At 48.0% G+C, this 17,041-nt stretch overlaps 3 protein-coding genes, 1 non-coding gene and 1 pseudogene across 4 annotated transcripts in view; 3 read left to right on the top strand and 2 right to left on the bottom strand.

Moving 5' to 3' along the window:
- LOC136518247 (uncharacterized) overlaps positions 1–8,286 on the top strand; it is a 41,916-nt gene extending 33,630 nt beyond the window's left edge. Inside the window, exon 3 of the mRNA XM_066511889.1 lies at positions 7,901–8,286. Coding sequence (XP_066367986.1) covers positions 7,901–8,064 — 164 coding nt within the window. The 3' untranslated portion in view covers positions 8,065–8,286. The remainder of the gene's footprint in view (positions 1–7,900) is intronic.
- Positions 8,287–9,330: 1,044 nt separating this feature from the next.
- LOC136518239 (protein DCL homolog, chloroplastic-like) lies at positions 9,331–12,034 on the top strand. The gene is made up of 3 exons (XM_066511881.1): positions 9,331–9,722; positions 9,838–9,952; positions 11,668–12,034. Exons 1-3 carry the CDS (start codon positions 9,436–9,438, stop codon positions 11,830–11,832), a joined length of 567 nt encoding a protein of 188 aa, XP_066367978.1. The 5' UTR covers positions 9,331–9,435; the 3' UTR covers positions 11,833–12,034.
- Positions 12,035–12,221: 187 nt separating this feature from the next.
- LOC136536145 (universal stress protein A-like protein) lies at positions 12,222–13,108 on the bottom strand (annotated as a pseudogene).
- A 360-nt stretch (positions 13,109–13,468) lies between these two features.
- Positions 13,469–16,432, bottom strand: LOC136538041 (uncharacterized). Its single transcript, XM_066530026.1, has 7 exons — positions 15,991–16,432; positions 15,720–15,911; positions 15,431–15,630; positions 15,243–15,321; positions 14,352–14,499; positions 14,005–14,097; positions 13,469–13,909 (listed from the first exon to the last, which is right to left on the bottom strand). Exons 1-7 carry the CDS (start codon positions 16,327–16,329, stop codon positions 13,839–13,841), a joined length of 1,122 nt encoding a protein of 373 aa, XP_066386123.1. The 5' UTR covers positions 16,330–16,432; the 3' UTR covers positions 13,469–13,838.
- A 33-nt stretch (positions 16,433–16,465) lies between these two features.
- Positions 16,466–16,538, top strand: TRNAR-CCU (transfer RNA arginine (anticodon CCU)). Its single transcript has one exon. It is a non-coding gene; the product is annotated as a tRNA-Arg (tRNA).
- The last annotated feature ends 503 nt before the right edge of the window (positions 16,539–17,041 follow it).

The following is a 17,041-nucleotide window of genomic DNA, read 5'->3' as shown; positions in this document are numbered from 1 at the left end:
ATAGTCAACACACATTCTCCATTCCCCGCTCTTCTTTTGTACAAGAACAGTATTAGCTAACCACTCTAGGTGGTGTACTTCCCTGATGAATCCGGCGGCCGACAGTTTTGCTATCTCTTCATCGATGGCCCTGCGCTTTTCCTCGTTGAAGCGACGCAGGCGTTGCTTCGCTGGCTTGGAGCCTAGATGGACTTTTAGGGTATGCTCGGCCACCTCCCTCGGAATGCCTGGCATATCCGAGGGTTTTCACACAAAGAGGTCTTTGTTGTCGCGGAGGAAGTCAACGAGCGCGCTTTCCTATTCAAAGGAGAGTGTGGTACCAATGCATATCGTTTTACCCTCGGAGCTCCTAGGATCTATAAGGACCTCCTTGGAGCCCTCTGCCGATTCAAACGACCCGGTCGACCTCTTTGCGTCGGGTGCTTCTTCGGCGACCTCCTCCTTTGAGGGCGGCGAGTTCCTCGAAGGCGACGATTGCCGTGGCATGGCCGTAGCACTTGACCTCGCACTCGTAGGCCCGCAGGAAGGAGGTGCCGACGGTGATGACCCCGTGGGGGCCCGACATCTTGAGCTTGAGGTATGTGTAGTTGGGGATGGTCATGAACTTCGCGTAGCATGGTCGTCTCAGGATCGCGTGGAAGGTTTCGGGGAACCCAACCACCTTGAAGGTGAGAGTTTCAGTCCTGTAATTGAACTGCTCCCCAAAGGTAATGGGCAGATCGATCTGCTCGAGTGGCATGGCCTACTTCCCAGGCACGACGCCGTGGAAAGGTGCTCGGATTGGGCGGAGGTGTGCCCGGTCGACGCCCATCACGTCGAGCGTCTTTGCATACATGATGTTGATGCCGCTGCCTCCGTCCATCAGTACTTTGGTGAGGCGCTTTGGGCCGACAATCGGGTCGACCACAAGCGGATATCTTCCCAGGTGTGGGATGACATCCGAATGGTTGGTCCGATTGAAGGTTATGGCGGACTCCGACCACCGAAGGAAAGGAGGTGTGGCCAGTTGGATCATGTAGACTTGGCGGTGTGTGACCTTCTGATGGCGTTTGGATTCGTAGGCCGCCGATCCTTCGAAGATCATAAAGCAGTCGCCCAGTGTTGGAAAGTTGTCGTCCTTCTCCTCGGCGTCGTCTGCAGTGGGGGCAGGTTCCTTCCCCTGCTCTCCTTTGTTGGAGCTTTCGGACAAGAACTTTCGCATGAGGCTGCAGTCCTTAAGCAGATGCTTTACGGGAAAGGCGTGGTTCGGGCACGGACCCTCGAGCATTTTTTCGAAGTGGTTAGGAGCACCCTCCGCGGGGTTTTGACCACCCTTGCAGTCAGCAGCAGCCACGAGGGAGTCCTCGCGCCGTTGCTTCTTATTCTTTCTTTTGGCGGAACGATTGGAGGTGCCTTCGCCAGCACCCTCGTCCCGCCTTGCCTTGCCCTCGAGGCGATCGAAGATCGCTTCGACCGCCTCCTCTCCTAAGGCGTGGCTGGTTTCGATGTCTAGGAGTTCCTTGGTGGTTCACGGGCCCTTGCGTCCTAGCTTATGAACCAAGGACTCGCTGGTCATCCCGGACAGGAAGGCTCCTATTACGTCGGCGTCGGCGACGTTAGGGAGCTCATTGCACTGCTAGGAGAAGCACCAGATGTACCCGTGGAGGGTCTCACCGGCCTTCTAACGGTAGTTCTTGAGGTCCCATGAGTTCCTAGGGCGATTGTACGTGCCCTAGAAGTTTCTCACAAAGATCTCCTTCAGATCCGCCCAACTCTGGATTGCGTTGGACGACAGGTGTTCCAACCACGCCCGGGCTGAATCGGCCAAGAATAGTGGAAGGTTGCGGATAATGAAGTCATCATTATCCTCACCACCGGCTTGATAGGCAAGCCGATAGTCTTCAAGCCAAAGTCCGGAGTTTGTCTCCCTATAGTATTTAGGGATATTGGTAGGTGGTCGATACCTTGGTGGGAATGCAACGTTGAGGATGTACCGGCTGAAGGCCTAAGGCCCTGGTAGGCCAGGGCTCGGGCTTCGGTCCTCGCCGCTGTCATAGCGTCCATCGCGTTGACGATGATAGCCACGGCTGGCTCCTTCCCTTGGGTCACTGTAGGTGCGTCTGCGCGCGTCGTTGGTGATGCGTGTGTCGCGGATGTGGTCGAGACGTAGATGTACTGGGATCGTAGTGCGCTGCCCGGTGCCTTGTGGTGCTTGGTGGACTGATGCGTCCCTGGCGGGACGCATTGAGGGCGTACGATGGCTGGTGTCGGGCTCACATTACCGAGACAACGAGCTTTCCGCCTGCTGCGCTGCAGCACGCTCAAGCAGCGTGTGAATTTCGCGGTGGGCCCAGCGATCCTCGGGCATTGCAGCCTTTGGAAGGCCATGGAGCAAAGCCATCGCGGCGGCGATGTTCTGGCTTGCTCGAGCAAAGTGAGGAAGGGTTTCATCGTCGGTGATGATCCTTCGATTCATGTCACGGGCCACGGCACGTGCGTGCCCACCGTCTCCGCGGTGTTCGATCTCTCGATCGACCTTCGCGTACCCCTGAACAAGGTGTTGTCCAGCTTTGTCTATCTCCCGCTTTTGGGCTCTTAGCTGCTCCACCCCGACATGAGGTGGGGCTGCTATCCCCCCTTTGGATCCATCATCGAGGTTGCCTACCGGGGTAGCATCATCTGCGGAGACGATCTCAACGTGTCCCTCGGGGGTACCCACCATGAAACAATCCTGGGAGGGGTGATGGCTCCCCCTGCTAGAGTCAGAGCCGGAGTCTGGCCCTGGCCCCTCCGCGAGGAGGCCATGGAGGGATTCCGTGATGCTTTCGATCATCCCCACGAACTTGTTGTTCGCGGGGGACGGGATCGTGCGCTGTGCCACAAGGTGGCTAACGGTCGTCGTGGTGTTGCGGAGACCGAACGGAAGCACCGTTGGGGTGCTCCATGAGGAATGTTTCGGAGAGGGGGTGAGGCGGCGTGGGTCCTCCCTGGATGGCTGGGGTCCAGGGGAGACGTCGGGCTGGCACTCAAGCCTCCCGTAGTTGAAGCTAACGGAGGGGAGAGACTGGATGGCGGCGTGAGCCAAAGCCAACTCTCCTCCCACCGTGACGATGAAGTCCAGGTCACCAAAACGCATGCGTGCGCCCAGGACCCAGATGATTGCGTGGCTAGCCATTCGAGGCTTGATTTGGAAAGCGCAAAGGCCCCTACCTGACGCGCCAACTGTCGGTGTTTTGAACAAACACCGGCTAGTAAATTTATAATTGTTGCGCGTTAGGCCTGGATGGTGCACTAAAGGACACAAGGTTTATACTGGTTCAGATAGAATGTCCCTACGTCCAATCTGCTGCTGCTCATGTTATCAGTACCGAAAAAGGTTCATAGTAGGGGGTACAAACAATCGAGAGAGGGGAATGTCCCAAGTCTCTGATGGAATGGTCGAAAGGATGCCAAGAGCTCGGTTGCTACTTGGCTGTGTGTGTGATGTGTCGAGCTGATCTCCCTTTCGTGGGGTGTCCTGCCCTCCATTTTATAGACCAAGGGGTGAGCAGGGGTTACAGATGAGAGAAAGAGGAAAAACCAAAGGCAGAGAAAGTCCTTCGAGGGCGTCGGGTCTTCCTTTTCCCTTGAGCCTGCCCTGCTGACATGGCAGACCACGCTAGGGATAGCAGTTCCGTCGATCCTGATAGGGCTAGGCTCTGACTTTGTTTCAGCGAGTGGTCATGTCCCATCCTCCCCCGGTGGATGGTGCGGTGCGGTGCTTCAGGGCGCCGAGCCATGACTCTATGGGGAGTAGAAGGGGAAATGACTATACGCCTATCACTGTAGATGATGTGAGTTCTTCCTTGGATTGTAGCGGTTGTCATATGCCTGTTTTAGTATCCACGCCCGAGGACTGACGGCGGTGCCTACAACACTGTGGGACAAAAGTCGGCGCCTACAATACTATTTGAGCACTATTAGGTCAGAAAGTGCTTAAAGCGCCCATCCCATCGTATCCTAACGGTACCTTCCTGCAGGCGTGCAGGGCATGGTCCTCGGTGCTACGGTTGACTCGAATGTCCTGTCGTACCCTGTGCTTGTCAGCATGAATGAGCAGGGTGTAATCATCGAGTGAGGCGGAGCCAGCCCTTAGTCATCGGGCGAGGCGGAGCCCACCCTCGGACGTCGGGCGAGGCGGAGCCGGCCCTCAGTCATCGGGTGAGGCGAAGTCTGCCCTCAGCCGTCGGGTGAGACGGAGCCCACCCTCAGACGTCGGGCGGGGCGAAACCAGCCCTCAGACGTCGGGCAGGGCGGAGCCAGCCCTCAGCCATCGGGGCGGGGCGGGGCGGAGCCTGTCCTTAGAGGTCGGGCGAGGCGGAGCTCGCCCTCGGATGTCGGGTGAGGTGGAGTCTAGCCCTCGGGGGTCGGGCAAGGCAGAACCAATCTTCCATCGTTCGGGCAAGAAGCGTAGCAGCGTTCTTGTCTGACCGGAAGCGTCAACGCTCGATGGTTATTAGTTCCACCTCATCGGGTACCCCGGTATTAGGTCTCCGACACTTCCCTTCCCTCAGCTTGGTTGTGGGACAGTTATGACCAGCAGGAAGCACTTTAATCTGCAAAATATGAACAATACATATGGACAATTATGATCAGCAGGAAGACTAAAATAATCACTAGACAAAGCATGTAAAATAACAACTAGACAAAGCATGAACTCCCTTACCTCTATTGCTTTTCCATCAAAGATTCTAGAAGCATGTATCCTCCATGGATAGCCCTCTGCTTTACACTTAGCAATGAATCTTGTCTTGTCGGTCTTGATGTCCCTAAACTCAAAACCCCTTGTCATAGCATAATGCCTTACAGCCTTCCTGAATGAAACTATGTCAGGAAATAAGGCCCCTTCACTATGTTGGGATTTTTCTGGATCATGCACGACATGTATCTCCTAAGGATCTACATCATTGACTTGTGCCTCTAGAGGGACTCCTCCTTCGGTAGTAACATCATCAGCAACAACTGCTACATTGTTTGCAAAGTTTGTCTGTGTACATGGACTGAAGTGTAAATGTGCTCGTTATCAACGCCAACATACTCCTCCTCATTGTCAAATATATCTGGCTCCCTTTCACCCTCAAGGTTTGCATCATTTCCTATGGGCTGGGTACTTGCACCATTGGGCGTTGTGCTTTGGTTGGCTGCAGTGGGGTTTTCATTCCTAACATGAGTGTGCTCTAGGTATTGACCAATCATAGGATCATTAGGTGGAATCATACACAGAGCCTCTAAATCAACAAATTCATGCTCATTACACACCTCTTTGTCAAACACTCCAACTATAAACTGGCAACACATCTCTTGCTTATACATGGCAAAGAGTTCTACCATCTGCCCCTCATGGAGTAGTCTGACATTTTCACGTAGATTTTTATCAAAAAACCACACACACGCAAATTGGTTAGAGGCCCATTTCACTTCATTGCACAAGCTGGTCATCAACATCTCTAGCGTAAAAGAGCCTATCTCCACATCCCACTTAATAATTGCACCCTTTTTGTAAGATTTTCTACCGAAGGCATCTGTTGTATAGAAACCTTCCACTTTTAGCTCTAGCGCGAAGAAATCGAGCCTATCACCATGCAAATGGAAAGGTAAAAATATCAAATGTGGCACACCTACTACGTTATGGGGTGGATCTACTCATTCTTAGGTCTCCTCATCTTGGGTCAGGTCGAGAGGGATTCAGAGGCATACCTGCCATCGCCGCCTTCCATCGTCTCCGCGGTGCACCCAGGGACTAGCGCCATGGAGCTCATCCAGCCACCATTGCCGCAGTGGCTGAGCCAGGCCACGCCAAGCCTCCACCACTAGTCCTCCGCCATCATTGATTCGCCCGCGGCGCCGTAAGGACAAAGCTGGGCCACGCCCAGCAGCTCTCCCTCGCCTCCACCAACAGCAGCTCTCCCGATACGCTGCCGCCGCCTCCAATTCGCCGCTCTAGGGTTAGTGGAGAAGGGGTCGGGGAAGGAGACGGCGTCCACGCACTGGGTCATGGCTGGGTCAAATACCGTCCATACGGTGTCCTGTACGTGCATTTAGCCTGCAGGTGGGCCCAAACGATGGCCAGACGTAGAAACTGGCAACACTGGGGTAGAGTTGGAATTGTAATGGCAAATTTTGAAATAGCCGAATTGTAATGGTAAGTCTCAGAAACGTTGTTTTTGTAATGGCATGAATCCAATTATTCTTAATTTTAAAGGCCCTCGGACAAACATGAAGGGTCCATTAACCTAATTTTTTATATGATGATTGAATTATATAGTACGAAGAAAATAACTTACAACATATATTTAGGGGGTGTTTGGTTCTTTAGTCGCTCCTAAAATTTATGTCACATCGAATATTCGGATGCTAATTAGGAGGACTTTAGTTCTTTAGTCGCTCCTAAAATTTATGTCACATCGAATATTTGGATGCTAATTAGGAGGACTAAACATGAGCTAATTATAAAACTAATTACACAGATGGAGGCTAATTCACGATATGAATCTATTAAGCCTAATTAATCCATCATTAGCACATGTTCACTGTAGCATCATATTATCAAATCATGGACTAATTAGGCTTAATAGATTCGTCTCGCAAATTAGCCTCCATATATGTAATTGGTTTTATAATTAATTTATATTTAATGTTCCTTATTAGTATCTAAACATTCGATGTGGCAGAAATTTTAGGAGCTCCTAAAGAACCAAACAGGGCCTTAGTTTGTAAAGATAATGATAGTATAACCAAAGAACTAAAATGACAGCAAATAACTATTATGATTATCTCAAATAATATAATAGTGTTTTGGTGCTTTGTAAAATATCATTTTTTTGGTATTTCTTAATGCAAAATCTTCGAGAACTATACTGATATCAATGTTTCTCAAATATCCGTCTCGATGCCGCACATATCTAAGTCATTCAATGGGTAGCCGAACGCCCGCGGTCCTGCTTGTCGCACTCAGACATCGATAGTGGGTGGTGAGCAGTAACGTTGGGTACTCTGCACTCAGGCGACGGGACGATAAGAAGATTTGTCGCCTGGTCAAGGTGTGATGCATTGGGTCGAACGTCGAATCAAATTGCGAGAGAGACAAACTATGTCGATCGAGAATGAAAAAACGCTACCCTCTCATGAGTTGATGTGCAAAATATATGGGTCTTAAACACTTTATTATAATGGCTATATATATCTACTATATACATATATAATAATGGCCCCCTAGTGGCTTGGGCCCTTGGTCGCACCTCTTGCCAACCCCCTAGAGACGGCCCTGCTGATGATGACTTCAACTTTAATGTTGTGTCAAGCGAACATGATTAGTTTGATATTGCTTTGGTATATGTTGGTTCTGCAATCACTAAACATTCATGTTTGTTGGGGGTTAATGTTGGTTTTGCAATCACTAAACATTCATGTTTGTTGGGGCAGGGCCCTTATATAGCTTGGAGGCTTACATAATACCGTGAGAACCTCCCCTCCCACCCCCTCTATAAAAGGGGGGAGAGGGGGGCATGGAGAGGCACCTTAGGGCTGATCACTCGTGTGCTCTCTTCCATCCTTTCTCCTTCGCTCTCTCACCCTTCGTTCTCTCATTTCTGTTGGCTACGCCAACAATATTGAACTCTGATATGCTAGTTTCATCTTATAATATATCCAAGGGTGCTAGAGATGACTTTGACTTCATTGTGACTTGTTAGTTTTGACAAAATGATCTATTAATTAATGTATTAATAGCGCGGGAGTTCATATTTATCGTGGCATCATCTGCTTCTATTACTGAAGTCTCTTTGTTTCCCTTTCAATAAAAATATCTGTTTTATATGGAAAGCATATTTCAATTCTATATTTGTCAAAAGAAAATTCAGTTAGAATCACCCTATGTTGCCAGGGGAAGTTCAAAAGGATCGGGCATTGGAGCTGCTGAATGTTCATACGTGCGGTTTCAGGCCTCGGCACTCGAACAAACTAGGCAACGAGTTCCGGCTGTTCACGAATTATGATCCTGCTGACAGACTTGGTGGTTGGGACCAAAGTGATGGTGCCTCTATCTAACTGTACACCAATACAATGTTTGTTCTAGAGCTATTCCATCTTTTTTCCCGCAGCTCTGTTAACTGATCGCTCCAATTTAAATTGTAGCAACAGTTATTTGATAAATTTGTGTCTGTGATGTATGGTCAATCAAACGTTTACATTGTTAGTGTACCTCATTTTTCCATGATTATATTTATGGGGACTATTGGTTTGTGTCGATGAACAATCTAAGATATGTGTTTCTCATTGAGCAAGCTAGGAGTCTCTTTGAACAATTTGTGTATCTATACTATTACAATTCTGTGGTTTTTGCATGAGCTTATGCACCATTGATTTGATACTTGAATCAACGGTTGAGCGTTTCTTGTGAAGGAGTGGTATGCACAAAAACCCTACCATGCTTTGCCCAATTGTAGTTGTCATTGGAGAGATAGTGAGTGAACGTAGAACACGCAAAACACAATCTGAGAGAAGAGAGGAAGGAAAAGTGAAGTTGTCCAGATTTGGTGGCACAGCTCAATTCTCCTCAAGCTTGTTCTTCAGGGTTTAAACATGGTTGTATCAGCACTAAACTTGTTGAGCTCATTCTACGCTCAAGAGTACTTTGATTTGATCAATCACTTTGAGGATCTACTGAGTAGAGCATCATATTTTATATGGGTTTTGTCTATTCAAAGTACTTCGGTTTGTTCAGTCAATTTGAGAATTGACCGTGTAGAGCATCACAAAATACCAACATTCTACCTTTTATAGGTACAATATTTTTACCACGCACTTAAATATACATAATGTCTCAATATATATTAAAAGCGTGGTATTTAGAAAATTTAGAACGCTTTACAATTTGGAACAAATGGAGCATAATTTTTGTCAGTTCAAATTACTGTAATTTTAGCATAGAGCGTTTCTGGAGATGATTGATTGTGGTGAATTGGTGTCCCATACCGTGGATTTACATCACCTTGGGTAGGTTCTCCATGTATTATTGTGCTAATTGTGCATGTAATGTAATTGTCATAATTCTACCCGTTGATCTGGTGTTATCCTCGATGTTCGTCATCATCACAAAGATGAAGTACTTTATCCCCTCAAAGAAAAAGATGAAGTACTTTATCCGGATGCTTATAACTTATTGTAAAAGAAAAACAGTCTTGTTCCATGGAAAGTACCGCTCAAGGAGTGTAAAGAACAGGACGACTACTCGTACCCCTGCCTCCAACCTATATGGGCTGTGGGCCTATGGCCCAACTATGTGGGCACATGGGTGCTCTGCGATGTTTGGCGGAGAGGCGCGGAGAGCGCAGGGGGTCGAACTGTTGCTGTGCAGCTATCCACTCCACGCTGCCCTGACGACACACCACGCTCTCCAATCCTTCCCTCTCGGGCGGCATGGCCGCTGCCCTCTCCCTCCCCCGCGCCGGGGCCCCGTTCTTCCTCCTACGCGCCTCCCGTTTCACGCCGTGGGCGGCCCCGGTGCCCCGCCGTCGACTCCTCTCCGGGCCTCCCACCGCCGGCGAGCCCGCGCCCCCGGCGCTCCCGCCGACTTCGAAGCTCGCCAACCCGCCGGTCGTGGGGACGCCGGAGCCCCCGCTGCCGTTTAGGGCCGCGGAGGCGGAGATCCTCCGCGACATCGACCCCGTCGTCCAGCTCATCAAGGATATCCTCCACTCCGATAGGTGATCACCTCCTTTCTCCGCAGTTGTAATGAACTTGGTGAAAATGGAAATGCAGTGGTTGACACTTTCCTCGTGCCTTCTAAGTTCTCTAACCAAGCTGCGTGCGTCCGAGCAGATACGGAGATGGCGAATGTCTCTGCCCAAAGGACGAAAATGTCGTCGTGGAGAAGCTCCTCTCCTACCATCCACGAGCGCAGGACAAAATTGGATGTGGACTTGACGCTATTATGGTGAGTCAGCCACTAGTAACAGCTGCACAATTTTATTCACTAGTTATTTTTTATTTTCTGTTGAAAATATGGGATACTTGCCACATGTTAGTAGCACTTTACCCAAAAAAGGAAAACGGAATGAATTGATGATACGCTGTGATTTTCTTTTAGATGTTATTATTCTGCGGCTGCTTGTTCTAGTTACTAAGTAAGTTTCTTTTTGGGTCAGTTTTATTTAAGTTGGAGCCTTGCAGCTAGTCCGGTTCTTTGCCTCATTTGATTTGTGCTGCCCCTGATCAAACTGTGGTTGCACAGTCGACAAGCCACCCTCATTGTTGAAGATCTTTGTCATGTGGGCCAAGGCCAAAGCCAGCCATCGAATCTGCTGGGATCATCTCTTTTGTATCAATGGGGTCATTGCTAGTGATGAACGGTGATTTCCATAGGATTAACAAGATCTTATAGGGGTCAGCTAACCCTGTTGAACCCACCTAGCTCCACACCTCTTATAGCCTACTCACGGTGCAAGAAGGTGACCAACAACCGTGCCTTCAGTAGACCCGGGCTAGAGTCATTGATCATTGTTAAGGTCAGGTTGTCAGGTTGGGTATATGAAAGATCTTCAGTAGACCTTGTCTAGAGTCATTGTTAGTTCAGGTTTTGTTCATTGTAGGTTAGTTGAAATGCCATCATGCCATCTTTAGATTGAGCCTTTGTTGATCAGAGTCAGTTTTTTAAGGGAGGCATTAAGCAGTGTGGGGTTGATTGGTTGAACAACTTATCTTTCTGGTTTCTTCTTCAACCCTGCCTTGTTGGTGTCTTGGGGTGAGCTCAACATAGCTCCTAAGCCGCGCCGATTAGGTTTAGGGCCAGATCCACTGGCCCACCTAGATTCCAGCATCGAATCCATTTTATACCAGGCAATTTGCTGACATTTTGCAATAGCACTGAGTCTATTTACTGAAGTTTTGCACCGTGTATGTATGATTGTATATACGGAAAACAAATGAGGCAATGCCACACGTATCTTGTGCTGCCAAGGCTATTTCATGACATTCTGCTCTGAATAAATATGTATATTAATAATAATTACCAAGGTGTTAGTCCAGCTTATTATGAGAAAATTGTATTCTGATTAAGAAATAGTTCTTAATTTTATCCATTAAACTCAATCACTAAAGTAGGAGAGATACAAAACCATATAAAAAATGTAGAGCTGATCGGCTATGCACATTTGTGCATTAGACCATTAACTTCAACACTTTTGTTGGCTCACCTCTGCCCTCGGAATTGTTCACGTGAACTCTGTATGTAAGGCAATATAAATTCCATATCTGATATAAGTTTAATTTGATTGATGCTATATTGAAGTTGATCTTCCTTTCAAGATCAATCAGTACCATGCATCGTATGAATCATTTATACTGTAGCGTGGACATAGTCATGGCATTGTACGCGATCATGATTAGATAATTCCTTCCATGAAGTGGAATTGCTTTCTCAGTCAAAGTGTTATGTGCTTATATACTGTATTATGATGCTTTTGTGCTGGATACAAAGAAGCTCGCAAAAATAATACTGCACACATCGTGCCCTCATGCGAAATTACTTTGGAATGGTTTAGTGTACTTTGCAAAATACTTGCTACAAACTTGACTGGAAAGTTCAAATCTATACTTGTAATTCAGAACTGTATATGTAATTGATTCTCTTAACTTGGATTCTCCTTGAAGGTTGATAGGCACCCTGAGTTCAGGAAGTCAAGATGCCTTTTTGTTGTTCGCACAGATGGTGTTTGGATTGATTTCTCATACCAGAAGTGCCTCCGTGCATACATCCGAGAAAAGTATCCGTCTCATGCTGAGAGATTTATACGAGAACATTTCAAGCGAACATGAAGGAAACTCAAATCATTTGAGTACATTGATTTTTATGAGTTTTGGAATAGTTTATGTACATTTTGAGCCTCAAAGCCTGTTGGTTTATTTATCGCTTCTTAGTACGCATGCATGACTGAAATCTTAGAGTACATTAACCTTTGCATTTATAAAGGAATGCATGTAAGGTTAAATGGTTCAGAGGTAATGTGAATAGGTAAGGTGATTCGCAGACGTGTCTAACCTCCTAAATCTTTGGTGATAACGGCAGAGTTCAGAAGTGTAGGCAAGCAGGCGCTTTGCCATGCATCGGTTCTTTATTCGGTTTGTACATTTTCGTACGAACATGCATATTGTACACATAGGGCACTTGCCTACATTACTGGAGTACTACTTGAGAAGGACAGGCGTCAGAGTTCACTTGGTCGGCCTGGGCCTCACGACCAGCACTGGGCAGCAGGCGTGATGGATGAGGTAGTCGCTCACGCTGCCTAAGAACGCCCTGCACCGTCAGTTCGTCACAAAGAACACACATGAGTAGATCGACAGGTTTTCGATGGCCTTGTGTGGCAACAAGGCAAATGCGGTCTCTACCTCTTGATTGTGCCGAGTCCCCGGCTGCCGAGGACGAGAAGCCCCGCCTGCATCCGCTCGACGGCCTGGCGGATGGCCTCCTTGGCGTCGCCCTCCACGACGGCCCCGTGGCGCCCACCGGCCTCTCCTTGCAGACGTCCAGCGAGCGCGCCACGATCCTGCGGGAGTTCTCCTGCGCCACGGTGTGCATGGACTCCGCCGCCGGGGACGGGGCGTACACGACGGCTTTTGGATCATCAGCGTACGTGGCACGAATCATTCAGGTGTCAGCTTGGATAGGAGCAAGGGTGGTCGGGTCGGGTGGTACTGGTACCGATACCGTGCGCGGCGACGGGGTAGGCGAAGTGGTCGACGGCGTGCTGGGCGTGGACGACGACGAGCGTCGCGTCCGGGGTGGCACCGCACGATGTTGTCCAGCGCCCACGACAGCGCGTGCAGGCTCTCATCGCTCGCGTCCACGGCCACCACCACCTTCAGCGCCGTCGCCGCCTTCCTCGCCGTCCTCTCACCACCATCCACTCCCGCTCCAGGCGTGCCGCTCACCGCCTCGGCTTGCGTGTGCGTGACCGGGGCACCGGGCTAATCCTTTGGCTCGCTACGGCGCTTCTATATAAGAAGATCAATCGCTCGTGTGAGTCGTGTCTGTACTCTGTACGCGCACACCGCACAGGCAGAATACCAGCCGCGACTCCTGCTTTGTCATGTGCGGCTGTGGCTGGTGGACGGGCGGCACGGGATAGAGATGAACGGAGGCCGAGGCGGCCGTTCTTGTTGGCTTCCGCCGTTTCTCAGCTTGTGCTTGCGTTGCAGCTTCTTGTCTTCCATGCACGCACCCAAGGTTCGCAGAGCAGACACCTGGCTTTGGTTCGCGCGCCACCACCACAACCGCAGTGTGCAGCACCCCTGTTCGTATCCTGGAACTCCCACTGCTGCCTGCTGCCCAGGAGGGCGGTTACTTTTGCCTCGTTGAAGGAGCATCGAGAACATGGCAGCACAGATCATCGGCTCCCAGCGGCAAGCATACATCCCAAGTGTGTTGCTCGATCGATCTGAGAGCGCTGGGAGTCATAAGAGTCGCACAATATTATAAATGGAAAAAGAGCGTCTGTGGCCATACAATACAAGCAAGCTCAGGCACAACTCTCAAGCCCATCCATCAATTGGGACTTACATAACACACTAAATCCATGCTAAATCGGTTCAGATAGAAATTCATATTACATTGCCTTGTGTTTTCTGTCTATCTCGGTAACATATCCTCGGCCATCAATCAAGAAAAACGGTGGCAAACAAAAGACTGTCAGTCTGCAGATACTGAAAAGCACACTCCTAAACCAAAGGACCATGATTAAGCGAGCATCTTCCGCTTTCTTGCCATATCTGCTGCCATCTCGGAGATCAATTTAAGCTGAACCTTAGTGTCCGGTTTTGTTTCATGGCAAAGACCAACTTCCAGCCTTGAAATCTTTATAGAAGGCCGACTTTCTTGAAACAACAAAGAACACTGCATATAAAGTGATGGTATTATCCTCCATTCGGATAACTAAAAATGCTGCATGAACTATGTATGTAGAGTATATAAGGGTTGAAGGAACAGACCAGGAATTGCAGGAACGATATAGCCTTTATCCTGCAGCACCTCTTGAAGTGTTCTTCCTTCTTTTACTTTGATCCACTTACTGGAGCCATCAGCTGCACATCAAAACAAGAAAGCAAGGAGTTGTATAGAAAACCGATTAGTACAACAAGACAAGTTGACGAGTGATGACACAGGAGTTTCTTGCAGTATGGTAGTTTGGCTAATAGAGGAATATATGGAAGAACATTAAAGCACCTTCCTAATAGTAATAACAAAAAGAATAGCAGCGCAGATTCCACCATGCTATTTTCCTTGTATGATAAACTAAAAAGAAACAAAAATAAAGAGCATTTGCTAGTTTACATACTTGATGATGTAACAGTGCTACATTTGCTACTGTCATGTTCTTCATCTTCCCCGTCAAGCAGGCTATCTGGAAGTGCCTTCAAATCTACAGTGCCTTCTAGAAGATATCTTAATACTTCACTTTTGGACAAAGGTTTGCCAAAACCACCCTAATGCATAAAGGTGAATATAGCCAGTCAAAGAGTACACTAGTACATAATTGACCTTCTATTTCTTTAAGTTGACCAATAATAAAACCCGCAGTAGGATGCCAAACTGAACCTTAAAGTAATGAATACGGTTAAACCCATAAGGTTACTGAATTAGACAAATTGGACTAGATGGTGATAACAGTGATCTCTGTGATAGGTTTGAAACCTGAATTTGTCGACATCTCTTCATTTATCATCAGATGTTTTAATTTCAAAGCAATAAAGGGTAATGTGATGCCATGGTTTCCATTTTTTAGGGTATCACCAATAGGCACTAACAGCAATGAAATACAACCGATGACAATAGTTTGAGTATAGACAATATCACAATACTAATCCTTCAATTATATCATAATCATGGATTAAACTATGTTCGTTCTTAATCTATGTCCTGTGACTATTTCCTAATTACAGGACAACTGCAGGTGTAGTGAGTTCAGTACAACATGTTATGGTTATCTGATGACTCCCCTGCCAGAGTCACCTATGGTTCACCTAACCTCAACGGAATTTTCCGACATCCAAAAGAACAAAAGGATCAACAATTGTTCATACACAAAATGAAGCATCAAATTTTGTTACAATGTTCAATGAAGAGGCTATATCACACGGTGCTTTTTTTCTTAACAAAACTGCAATCATAATGCTTAGCAGGAAGTAGGGGTTTACTCTCGATCAAAATTAAATTCATCCACACAAACCTGATAATACAATTCGACTGAGTCCCTTGTGTAAGCATGGTTCTCATCCCATGGCAATGGTGAACTTTCTGAGAACATGTTTGATAGTTAAGGATACCATTACCATAAATTCAGTAAAGCTACTTATACATCTACACTACACATTTGAACTCAACCAAAGAAAGCATCATGTGGTTCAGAAGGATATGACATCAAGGTGGGGCGAGAAAGTATCCGTATCTGGAAAATCCTCAATGAAGTCACTCGACATGACCTCTGGGTAGAGCAGAAGAACAGGCCAGTGGAGCACGCCCTGCTCATCCAGCTTTGGCTTCTTTATCCCTGTCAGTTCTTGATAGGCTGCCTTCCCAAGCTTCACCCCTCTCTTCTCCATAGCAGCAGCAAGATCCTACGTACACTCAATAGCCCTGGTCAACTCCACATATTTGAATTCCAATATTAGTATAGCAGAGTGTCAATTGTTGTGCAAAATGAGACCTTGGCTTTGGCGATTGCTTGTTCAACCTTGGCTCTATGACGGTCTTGCTCTCTCAGTTTTGCGTCCACTTCCGACAACAGTTTCTTGAATTCCTCATTAGCGGGGTCCTGTTCGAGCCCCTTCCGGCAGAAGGATGCCGCGTCCGTCAACAAGTCGAGCGCAAGCGCCGCCTTCACTGCCCGGTAGTACGCCTAGCTACAAGAACATCTCACATCACGCGCCAGCTCCTCCACCGGATCCAAAACGTACTAAACAAGAAGGAGCGGTTACCTTGACGCTGGAGGGAGAGAGGCGGATGGCCTGCTCGGCGTCGTCGAGGGCCCGTCGGTGGTTGCCGAGAAGGAGGTTGACGTGTGCTCGGTTGGCGAAGAGAACGGAGGCGTCAGCGGCGGCAGATGCGTCGAGGGAGGAGAGGGGCTCCATCTGGGCGATGGCCTTCGTGTAGCAGGAGACCGCCTCGGCGTAGTGCTTCCGGCCCATCCGGACGAACTGGTTCCCCTGCTCCTTGAATTCGCGCGCCGCCGACTCCTTGATGGCGGCGATGCCGGCCAGGTCGGCCTGCTCGCTCTCAGTCAGGGGCTCAGCGCCGGGCTCCATCAGCAGCGCCATGGCCAGCGGATTGAGTTGTTCTCGGTCGATTCTTGCTTAGCCGCCGCCGTTCGAACGGATTCTTGACTCCTCTTTAGATCTGACAGTGTCTATTACTCTACTAATTAGAGAAAATAATTTGTATCTCAAACACCAAGCGCCTGTAGCTCAGTGGATAGAGCGTCTGTTTCCTAAGCAGAAGGCCGTAGGTTCGACCCCTACCTGGCGCGTTTTTAACCTATCTCCATATATTTTTTTTCCATCACCACTTTCCCCTATGAACCGTTGATCATTTCCCCTATGAACCGTTGATCATTTATATGATCTAGATTTAACCCAAAAAAAAGTATAGTCGGAATGTGGTAAATTAGTAAATATCTAAATTGAAAATTACAAAGAATAGTAATTTGATCTTCATATATAGAGTAAGAAACAGTAAACTTAGATAGAAAATGTTATTGTGTTGCTATAAATAGAGTTCCTTCTTAAAAACAGTAACCTTATTCATTCTCATACGCCCTAATCTATTGCGTTCATCTGAGACCTAAACTGTTATTATGGTCTTCATCCGTCAAAGTACATGACTGGGGTGGAACTAGACAAGCGTATGATTAGAGTTATCTCTCCAACAACAATTAATAGTCAGGGTCTATTGACTTTTTGAGAAATCACAGGGTCAGCTGACCCCGATAAAAGACTTTGGCTCTGCCACTTGTACGTAATGAAAGACTAA

Source organism: Miscanthus floridulus, chromosome 2 (genome assembly GCF_019320115.1).
Source record: "Miscanthus floridulus cultivar M001 chromosome 2, ASM1932011v1, whole genome shotgun sequence".
Classification (NCBI taxonomy): domain Eukaryota; kingdom Viridiplantae; phylum Streptophyta; class Magnoliopsida; order Poales; family Poaceae; genus Miscanthus; species Miscanthus floridulus.
This window is presented reverse-complemented; position numbering and strand designations above follow the sequence as displayed.

What these genes read in the sequence shown, in the direction of transcription:
- LOC136518239 (XM_066511881.1), top strand. Translation starts at nt 9,436, where the DNA reads ATGGCCGCTGCCCTCTCCCTCCCCCGCGCCGGGGCCCCGTTCTTCCTC. An exon ending in GATATCCTCCACTCCGATAG is followed by an intron (nt 9,723 to 9,837) that starts GTGATCACCTCC and finishes GCGTCCGAGCAG; the next exon opens with ATACGGAGATGGCGAATGTC. An exon ending in GTGGACTTGACGCTATTATG is followed by an intron (nt 9,953 to 11,667) that starts GTGAGTCAGCCA and finishes TTCTCCTTGAAG; the next exon opens with GTTGATAGGCACCCTGAGTT.
- LOC136538041 (XM_066530026.1), bottom strand. Translation starts at nt 16,329, where the DNA reads ATGGCGCTGCTGATGGAGCCCGGCGCTGAGCCCCTGACTGAGAGCGAG. An exon ending in TTCTCGCCCCACCTTGATGT is followed by an intron (nt 15,322 to 15,430) that starts CATATCCTTCTG and finishes TTAACTATCAAA; the next exon opens with CATGTTCTCAGAAAGTTCAC. An exon ending in CAGTCGAATTGTATTATCAG is followed by an intron (nt 14,500 to 15,242) that starts GTTTGTGTGGAT and finishes TTTATGCATTAG; the next exon opens with GGTGGTTTTGGCAAACCTTT.